General features: G+C 38.5%; 1 protein-coding gene across 2 annotated transcripts; it reads right to left on the bottom strand.

The window, feature by feature from the left end:
* Nucleotides 1-8,523: 8,523 nt before the first annotated feature.
* Nucleotides 8,524-10,158, bottom strand: LOC107774626 (two-component response regulator ARR6). 2 transcript variants are annotated; one of them, XM_016594217.2, is made up of 5 exons: nt 9,884-10,158; nt 9,684-9,760; nt 9,347-9,424; nt 9,150-9,220; nt 8,524-8,931 (listed from the first exon to the last, which is right to left on the bottom strand). In XM_016594217.2, the coding sequence occupies exons 1-5, from the start codon at nt 10,011-10,013 to the stop codon at nt 8,670-8,672; spliced, it is 618 nt and encodes a 205-aa protein (XP_016449703.1). In that variant the 5' UTR covers nt 10,014-10,158; the 3' UTR covers nt 8,524-8,669. The 2 variants fall into 2 exon arrangements, with proteins under 2 accessions (XP_016449703.1, XP_016449704.1); XM_016594218.2 differs by having other exon boundaries at nt 9,684-9,754; nt 9,884-10,155.
* Nucleotides 10,159-10,391: the final 233 nt, after the last annotated feature.

Genomic DNA, 10,391 nt, shown 5'->3' with positions numbered 1-10,391 from the left:
ATTGAGGCCCGTTGTCGTAGGCTATCTCTTTTGGTATCCCGAATCTGCAAATTATATTCTCCCACAAGAAATCTACCACTTCGCGCTCGCCGATTTTCTGGTAAGGACCTGCTTCAACCCACTTAGAAAAATAGTCAGTTAAAATAAAAAAATCTTACCTTACCGGGGACTGGCGACAGTGGACCGACTATATCCATTCCCTACTTTATGAATGGTCAGGACAACACAACCGAGTGCAGTAACTCTGCCAGTTGATGTACCAACGGTGCGTGGCGTTGACACTTATCGCATTTCTAAACATAATCCTTAGCATCTTGTTCCATCCGGGGCTAGTAGTATACTGCCCTAATTAGCTTTAACACTAAGGAATCCACGCCCAAGTGATTTCCGCAGATCCCTTCGCGAACTTCTCTCTTGACATAGTTAGCTTCCGAAGCTCCCAAATATCGGGTCAATGGGCCTTGGAAAGATATTCTATATAATTGACCTCTCTTGAAGCTGTACCGAGCTTCTTTAGTGCGCAGCACCCGAGATGCCTTGGGATATTCAGGCAATTTTTCATGCTCGGGATAGTCAATGATCTCATTTCTCCAGCCCTAGAACAAATTGGTCGCGTTTACTTCATAATAGCCATTTGCGTCCAATACCGAATGCATAAGCTGCATGACCGTACCAGAGTCCGATCCCTTAATTTCTATGGCTGACCCCAAATTGGCTAGTGCGTCTACCTCTACGTTTTCTTCCCTCGGGATGTGTGTAATTGACCATTCCCTGAACCGTGCGAGCAGAGCTTGGACTTTCACTACATATTTTTGCATGTTTTCCTCTTTGCCTTAGAAGATCCCGTTGACCTGATTTACGACCAATTGGGAATCACATTTTATTTCTATGACCTCAGAGTCCAGTCCCCAGGCCAACTCGAGTCCTGCAATCAATGCTTCATACTCTGCTTCATTGTTAGTCAGAGGAACAATTTTTATGGCCTGCCTTAGGGTTTTCCCTAAAGGCGTGATTAGCACTACACCGAGATCAGATCTTTTCACATTGGAATCTCCATCCATGAACAAGTTCCAAACTCCTAATGTCGATTCTAACACCTACACCATTTCTTTGGTAGCCAAGGATAACAGTCCTGAACTGAAATCGGACACAAAGTAGGCCAAAACTTATGACTTAATCGCGTTCCTAGGTTTATATTTTATGTCACATTCACTTATTTTGATTGTCCACTTGGCCCGCCTACAAGAAAGTTCAGGTTTATGAAGGATATTTTGCTGGTTAAAACTGGTCACCACGGCTATCAGATGACATTGGAAATAAGGCCTAAGCTTTCGAGCGGCGACTACGAGAGCTAAGGCTAATTTTTCCAGATGTGGGTAGCAAGTTTCTGCTCCCGTTAAAATTTTACTAACATAATAGATATAAGATTGCGTACCTTCATCTTCACGGACTAAAACGGCACTTACCGCTATCTCCGAGACCACTAAGTAAATCAACAACTGTTCGCCTTCCTCAAGTTTCGGCAATAATGGAGGGCTTGAAAAATACCTTTTCAAATCCTTCATAGCATGCTGGAATTTCGGAGTCCATTCGAAGTTATTTTTCTTTTTGAGGAGTGAAAAGAAGTGATGATATTTTTCCGAAGACCATAAAATAAATTTGCTTAAAACAACCAGTCATCCTGTCAACCTTTGAACCTCTTTCATGCTTGATAGCTGATCGGTATGTCTTTGATGGCTTTAATTTTATCGGGGTTGACTTCGATCCCCTTTTGCGACACCAAGAATCCAAGAACTTACCAGAGCTGACTTTGAATGCACACTTTTCGGGGTTAAGCTTCATGTTGTGCTTCCTTAAGATGTCAAAGGTTTCTTGCAGGTGTTTAAGATGATCACATGCGTCCAAAGACTTAACCAACATATCATCTATGTAAACTTTCATTGTTTTCCCTATTGTTTCTCAAACATTTTGTTTATGAGCCACTGATAAGTGGATCCGGCGTTCTTTAGCTCGAAAGGCATCATATTATAGCAATATATTCCGAAGTTCGTTATGAACGAAGTTTGTTCCTGATCCTCCGGGTTCATCTTTATTTGGTTGTACCTTGAGTAAGCATCAAAGAAACTCATTAACTCGTGACTGGCCGTCGCATCAATCATTTGATCAATGTTCGACAATGGGCATGAGCCTTTTGGCCACATGTTGTTTAGATCCGTATAGTCTACGCACATGCGAAATTTATTATTCTTATTTAGAACTAGTACTGTGTTAGCTAGACAATCAGGATACTTTACCTCTCGGATTGAACCGATTTCAAGAAAATGTGTTACCTCTTCTTTGACCAATTTATTTCTAACCTCGGCAATAAGGCATTTTTTCTGCCTCACCGAAGGGATGTTAGGATCCAGGTTTAGTTTGTACACGACCACTTCTGGCGGGATACCTATCATATCCGCATGCGACCATGCAAAACAATCAACGTTAAATTTAAGAAATTCTATGAATCCTGACCTGAGCTTGGGGTTCAATCCTGTCCCGAAGTGGAACTTCCTCTCCAAGAACTTTTCGAACAACGCAACTTGCTCAAGTTCTCCCGCTGTGGACTTTGTTGTATTCGTTTCTTATGGTACCTGGAAATATCTTAATACCTGATAGGATTCCGACTCCTCCTCCCCCTGGTTGACTTCGTTCGGCTCGGGAGCAGGCACCGGTTCCTATAATTTCTATGCCACATGCTCTTTCCCTTTGCTACTGGAAATTGAGATTGCATTCATCTACCTTGCTGCCGGTTGGTCTCCTCTTATATGTTTAATTCCCTCGAAAGTTGGGAACTTGAGTAATTGATGATATGTTGACGGCACAACCTTCATCTCGTGCAACCATGGTCTCCCTAGGAAAATATTGTAGCCCATATCACCATCTACTACTTCAAAAAGGGTCATTTTCATGACCCATTTGGCATTTATAGGCAACATAATCTCTCCTCGGGTTGTCACGCTTGCCAAATTGAACCCGATGAGGAGCTTTGTGGCCAAAATGATACTTCCGGTTAGCTTGGCTTGCTCCAGAGCTCTCCATTGGATAATATTGGCCGAACGCCTTGGGTCCACCAAACACGTTTATTTTTAAAATCCAAAACATTAAGGGAAATTACCAGGGCATCATTGTGCGGCAACAGTAGTCCATCTGCGTCTTCCTCCGTGAAAGGTCATCCTCATCTACTTCCCGGAGTCTCTTACTGTGGGTTACTGACACCTTCGTATTTTTTTCCGCTGAAAGTTTAACACCATTAATCTCGTTCCCCCCAAAAATTATGTTGATCGTCAGATGAGGAGGATCTTCTCCTGCTTTCGTGGGTTCCGCGTTGTCCCGATTACGGCCGTAGTTATTTTTACCCCAGTCACTTAAGAATTCTCTAAGATGGCCATTTTTAATAATGTCGCCACCTCTTCGCACAAATTCTGGCAGTCCATAGTCCGGTGACCGTTGGTCCCATGGTATTCGCACCACAAATTAGGATCCCTTTAATTGGGATCGGATCTCATTGCTTCGGGCACCGTGCTTCCTTAATGTTCCTTATAACTGACACATGTTCCACTATGCTGATGTTGAAGTTGTATTCAGAAAGCCTGGGGTAGGAGGAGTCTCGAGAACCCGATATCTCCTTATCCTGCAATGATCTGTTGTTCCGAACACGATCAGCTCTCTTATCGGTAGCGAATCTATCCGCCGCCCGAAAACCCCTGCCGCGTCTTCGGCCCTTTAGTAGGGAAAAAACCATCCTCTAGAAGACCGTCGATTTGTGTCAAAATAGTCCCTCGATTTCTCCTTATTCTTCTCCCCGTCCCGACCCTTGGTTGATGCCGGGAAATCGAGATGGTCATCCTCAATTCTTATCTTTGACTCGAACCGGTTGTGAATATCCGTCCATGTCGTAACTCGAGAAGACTTTCTTTCAATTTTCGGGAAATGTTGGAGCTCCTCAGATTCATCTCTGTAGTAAATGCTTCAACTGCCCATTCGTCTGGTACAACCAGTAGCAGCATCCTTTCTTTCTGGAATCTGGGCACGAACTCCCGCAATAATTCGGACTCTCCTTATGCAATCTTGAATATGTTGGCCTTTCAGGCCTGTACCTTCCTAAAAGGAATCTATTGAATGCTCAGGTAAAAGCGAATACCATATCAGAGCCCCTTTTATGAGGGTCTCCCCGAATTTCTTCAATAAGACCGACTCAATCTTGTGCGGAGCTAAGTCGTTCCCCTTCACCGCCATTATATTGGTGGTGATGTGCTCCTGAGGATCCGAAGCTCCATCATACTTCGGTATGTCTGGCATCTTGAACTCCTTCGGGATCAATTCCGGTGTCGCGCTCGATTTGAACGGAAATTGGGTGCATTTCTTTGAGTCTGGTCCTTTCAATACTGGTGGTGCACCCAGAATTTGATCCATTCGGGCGTTTATTTCCCTCATAAACCGCATGAGTTCAATTTTAAAGTGATCATTCTCATTGTTGTTACCGGATCCACTATCGTTCCCCCGGCCCTGTCGAAGCCGACTTCGCCCCTCGGGGTGTTGTTGTCGACCCTCTGCGTTGTTTGGTTTGCGGAAGCACTAGGATGAACTAGACCCCGTCCATTCGCGTTATTGGAAGCGCGTGACAACGCTTGCCTCAAATCCGTCATGACTTGATCCTGTCGTGAGAGGTGGCCCATAATAGCCTTTTGTTGCTCCCTCAGGATCCTTACAAGTTTCAGTGACATGCTCATTTTCAGCATCATCAGGAGTTGCTTCTCGAACATGTCGTGGATATTGCGCGCCATGGACCGGCATGGCCTCATCCCCCTCGTTGCGAGTATCACTGATCGAGTCTTCGTGCTAAGGCTGATTTCCTTGGGCCTCAACGTTGTGTGCGATGTTGACATCATTATCTGCCATTTTTTTTAATGATTTTTGGTAAGAACAGAGAATCAAACAGGTTAGTAATAGATGCAAGGATCAAATCAATTACACAACTGTCTAAGCCCCACGGTGGGCGCCAAACTGTTTACTCGAAAAACGGTACAATTGAATTTATATGTGATTTATAGACAAGTGAATAGATTTGATCTCAAAATAATAAATAAATTAAATAAGAATGTAAGACTTAGCGTTGAAATCAAGATAATACAGCAGAAATCCTGGTTCCACGAGTAGAACTTCCGGAGGCAGTAATAACGATATTAATAAGCAAGCAGATAAAATATTATTGAGTTTTGAACAATATATAGCATAAGCTTGTTAGAAAATTCGTGTTCTACAATGGTTGTTGAACTCACTATTTATAGTTGCTCCTATGGGACAAGGTCCTAGGATCAAGCCCCTCTTAAATGACAATTATGGAGGCCATTGAAGAATGTGTAACGATAGGCCATGAATGTCATATTCTCTATAATGAGATATGAACTTAATGCTATAGAATATTCTCCATTAAATGTTATCGGGTGGCAGGCATTTATTTTGTCTTTATGAGCAACACTCACTTCGGGAACAAACGAGATTGCTGCCCTCAGACTTGACTGCCATTTGTTTCGCTTTCCATCTGCCTCCGGCTCCACGTGTCGCTTTATTATGCGAGTTTTTAATATGAATATATTTTATCATATACAATATTTTACTTTTTAAAAAAAAACATGAAATGTGACTTATACCCATAAGTTTTAAAAACTATCAAAAATACTGAAGAACTCTGAAGAAAATTCATACAAAACAAGCGAAACAAATATGAAAAAAATTTACACAAACATTAGCAGATTTTAGCAAATTACCTTCAAATTTTATCTTTGCGGTGGATTGCCATAGATTGGCACAACTAACTTTGGCGAAGGTTTTCTTCTGTTTATGGAGAAGGGCAAAGCCGCGTGAGTTTAATGAGGAAAAAGTGTATAGATATGTATTAGTTGGGTCATAATAACATAAATTGGGCCTTTTTTATAAAATACGAAAGTTTAGGAAAATTTTTATATTTTTTTAAAAATCGAACGGTAATATTTTGGGCCAAAAATAACTCTTGAATTGATTTTGAGATTTGGGTTTTGGGATTTGGAAAATTTTCGAAATATAAATAAAATCTATAAACAAACAGGTACTTATAAAAAAAAAAAAATTTGGAAAAATTTTGATAAAATCTATGGCAAAACGGAAGTTAAGAATCGGATTGGATTTGTACTAAAATCTTTCCCCACTGCTTGGAGTTGGAGGTGGAACTTTCTTTTAATGTTCTTTATTGTGTCTCCTAATACTGCCATGTGACATATCGCATATTTTAGCCATACCTCGTCCTGGAGCTGGAGTAAGCGATATATTATTTTTTTTCTAACCATTTCAGGTTAAGGCACTTTTGTTTTTATTAAGATTATTATATTGTCTTAATTTGAATAAGCTCTAAATATTAAGGTATTGCATCTACATCGAAAATTCAGTAATTAAAACTATTTGTTTTTTCATTATTTGATGTGGATAATTTATCTTTTATTTAAAAATTAAAAATACAGATTCAAATTAAATTACTAATGAATATTATAGCCATAAAATATTAAAACAATATTATTTATATGGTGTTATATACTCTATTCGTTTCAATTTATGTGGCACACTTTTTTATTCATCCGTTTCAAAAAAAGATATTTCTATTTTTGAAAAACTTGAATTTTCAATTTATTCATTTTACCCTTAATAAAAAGTTTTTACAATCACATAATTGTTATGGCCCCATAAAAGTTTTACGCTTTATGTTTTTTCAAGACTTTTTTAAACTCCTTGCCGAGCAAAACTAGGTCACATAAAATAAACGGAGGGAGTAACTTTTGTTACCCACACTCTAAGAGCTAATGGTGGTGGCTGGCGATGGTGGGGTCAGGGATGATAATTTTAAGGTAATGACGGAGGAGGTTGGCGATGGTGATTGTGTAGTGGTAGCCACTAGTGATTGTGGCTAGAGATAATGAATGTGCTATGGTGGCTAGTGAGGAGGAGGAGGAGGAGGAGGTGGTGACTGACAGGGCCGGCTCTAATGTAGATCCAAGTAAGGCTTTTGCGTTAGGTCCCCAAATTTTGGGGCCCCCATTTTTAAAAAAATTATAAGTATTTTAAAAAATTATATTTAGTACTTTTCGTTTAAAATTAGAGTTTTTTTATAACAATTATCTCAAAGAAAATAAGTTTTCAAGATTATAATTGATAAAATTTTACCTAAGATTAACAATGTCTCAAGATAGATTAAATTTATTGGTTATATTATCAATTGAAAATGACTTATTAGAGAAAATCGAAAAATTTAGGTCTCACATTAAACTTTAGCTTTAACCACACATATGCTATGCAACAAAAAGTTGGCGATAGAGACGGTTGATGGTGTCTACTAGTAGTAGTAAAGATGGTTGGTAATGGTTATTGTTCAATAGAAATTAGTGATAAAGGCAGTTGGTGGTGGTTGTATGATGGGGAAAGCTAGTGAAGGAGGTTGTGGCTAGTGGTAGACTGGTAGTGGTGATCGATGGTGACGGTGCTTTGTGGTGGAGGTGGCCGTTGTTGATGGTGGAGGGTGTTGGTAGTTTAGTAGTTAAGTGGCTGATGGTGACAGGTCATAAAGGTAGCCGGTAATGGTGATTGGCCATGAAACATGGTAATAAATAGAATGGTGGTAAAAGATTACTTTGACATAAAATTTAAGTGAGCGTGTAATAAATAATAATATTAGTCTCAATACAAGATTTAAATTTACTAAGAGCTAATACTACAACAACAACAACAACAAAGTTTAGGAAGGGTAGTGTGTACGCAGACCTTACCCCTACCCTGGGGTAAAGAGGTTGTTTTCAAATGACCCTCGACATCCTTCCCTCCAAGAACTCCCCACCTTGCTCTTGGGATGACTCGAACTCACAACCTCTTGGTTGGAAGTGTAGGGTGCTTACCATCAGAGCAACTCACCTTGTCATAACTAAGAGCTAATAGTAACTGTGAAAAAAGTATAAATGCATTTAATAGAGGAACATCTGAACGCTTTAAGCTAAGATATCCATTAAATGCAAACACATAAAATAAAATTGTAACCAAACACATTATTGTGCCAATAAACGCATGTTTCTTCAACACTAACTCTAATGTTCTGTTTCTTTCCGATGACATATTGATAAATTTCTTACAAATTAAGCATCACGAGAGCCTGAATAGCACATGTACATTGGCATAAATATAAAAAGTTACACCCTCCCTCTCAAATTATGTGTCGTGATTTCTAAAAATAGTCATCTCAAATTATTTGTTATTTTAGAAGTTCAAGATAAAATAAATTATATTTATCCTATTTTTTTACCCTTAATATAAATTATTCTTGAAAATAAAAATAGAATATAAATAGGGTAAATATTTAATGAAAATAGATTATATCTTAAGACATAAATAAGGATAAAATAGTTTAAAACCATTCCTAATTAATGACAGATAATGAGGGAGTAAATCAACAAGTGCAAAGGTAGCTTAATTGTATAATTGCACTCATTAGTAAGATAGTAATAAGCTAAAGGATGTACAAAATTATGTTGTAATACAAACAAAAATGACCTTATACATAGTGTGTCAAGGCCGACTATCGTAGCTAAATCAGAAAGCAAAAATAGGAATCAGTGTTATGCAATCTTTGGGTGCTTCAACAGAGACTGTTGCAATAATGGAGCTGATGAACATTTTGGTGATGAGGGTATATCATGAGTTTGTGTCAATGACAATGAACAGTCTTGAATTTTTCTCTTTCTGGAACAACTCCCTTCTTTCATTTGCTCTGTTTCCTTGTTATCATTCTCCCCTCTCAAAATGAAATCTTTCAGTCGTTTAACATCGGAAAGCTTGACAGGTTTCTGGAGAAACTCTTTGGCCCCTTCCTCCAAACATCTATTCGTAGGCAAAAGAACATTTTTGATTAGACAGTGGCAAGAATCCGGATGTTACATTTTTGTAATCCGGCTTAGGTATATTTAAATCAACAACTAAAGTACCAAACTTTTATATATAAATGGGTATTTGACAAACTGGATTTCCATTTCTAATTGGCCAAACCTAAAGCAAATAAACAAAACTATTGATGGTATTCTAAAAGAGTGGTTGGTTACCTATCAATACGAGCTAAAATCTTTTCTGATGACATAATCACAACAGGAATTTTGCTCAACGCCGAAGATCCCTGCTTAGGAAGAACAAATGTGTCATTCAAAGTCAATTATTTTAATTTCAACTATACCAGACATAGAAATGTGTAATAAATGCTCAAAGGGAACAGTGTAACATAATCTCATCTTTCAAAACAAACCTTGATCTTCTTGAGAAGTTCATATCCTGTCATTCCAGGCATAGAATAGTCAGTCATTATCAGATTCACCTTCAATTCCTGAAAACCAATGAATTCCATATTACTTTACAATTTCGTAGCACTTTAGGTAAAACCAGCCAAATTCAATGTTCCCAAGAAAGCAAATAGAATTTTATCAATGATCCCTAGTTCAAAATGGTAGAGAAAACTTCTACTTTCTGATTTGCAATCTTTCCTCAAAATCTTGCCAATTAAAAACTTTCTTATTCATTAGTTCAAAATGGTAAAGAAACTTCCACTTTCTCATTATAAATAAAAATAATACGATTATCCTTACATCAATTCCCAGAGAACTTTTCTCTCCATCCAAACCCAAATATTGCAAAGCCATCCTTCCACTCTCAACTGCTGTCACTGCAAACAAAATCCATCAGAAAAATTTTAACACACAACTAGAAAGAACATAAAAAGGGAATTAAGTAATGGTGTAGGGGAAAAACACAACAGCGAATTCAACAACAAAAAGAAAAACCCAACCTTTACAGCAAGAGATTTTCAGCAATCGCTCAATAACTTTCCTATCCACATGACTATCATCGACGGCTAGAACATGCAATTCTTGGGCATCACTTAAAGAATAGTCACCAGCCATATTTTCCACTTCCATTCTCTTCCTCAGCACTGCTACAAAAATGGGTGTTATATTTTGTCTATAGAATCCGACGTACAAAATGGGTGGAAAGAGTAAATAAATATATAGTACTACTAGTTCTAGTAGATACGGAGAGAGAGGGGAAAGGGAAAGAAATCTACTTTAGGGAGACTAAAAGACTAATGGATACTGCAAGATCTTAGAAAATCTAAATAGCATGATCCCACTTGTCTCTCTTTATGTGACGCTATTATTAAATGTGATTGTTCCTGCCTACTGTTTCTTTGTTTGGTTGGGGGGGGGGAGGGGGGGTTACTTTTTGTGGAAGATTGTGGACAAAACAATACTGTTCTTCTGTTGTGTAACGTATCTTATTGTACAAATTCTGATTCT

Source organism: Nicotiana tabacum, chromosome 24, assembly GCF_000715075.1.
Source record: "Nicotiana tabacum cultivar K326 chromosome 24, ASM71507v2, whole genome shotgun sequence".
Taxonomy (NCBI): Eukaryota; Viridiplantae; Streptophyta; class Magnoliopsida; order Solanales; family Solanaceae; genus Nicotiana; species Nicotiana tabacum.
Note: the sequence above shows the minus strand (reverse complement) of the source record. Positions and strands in the feature narration are given on the sequence as shown.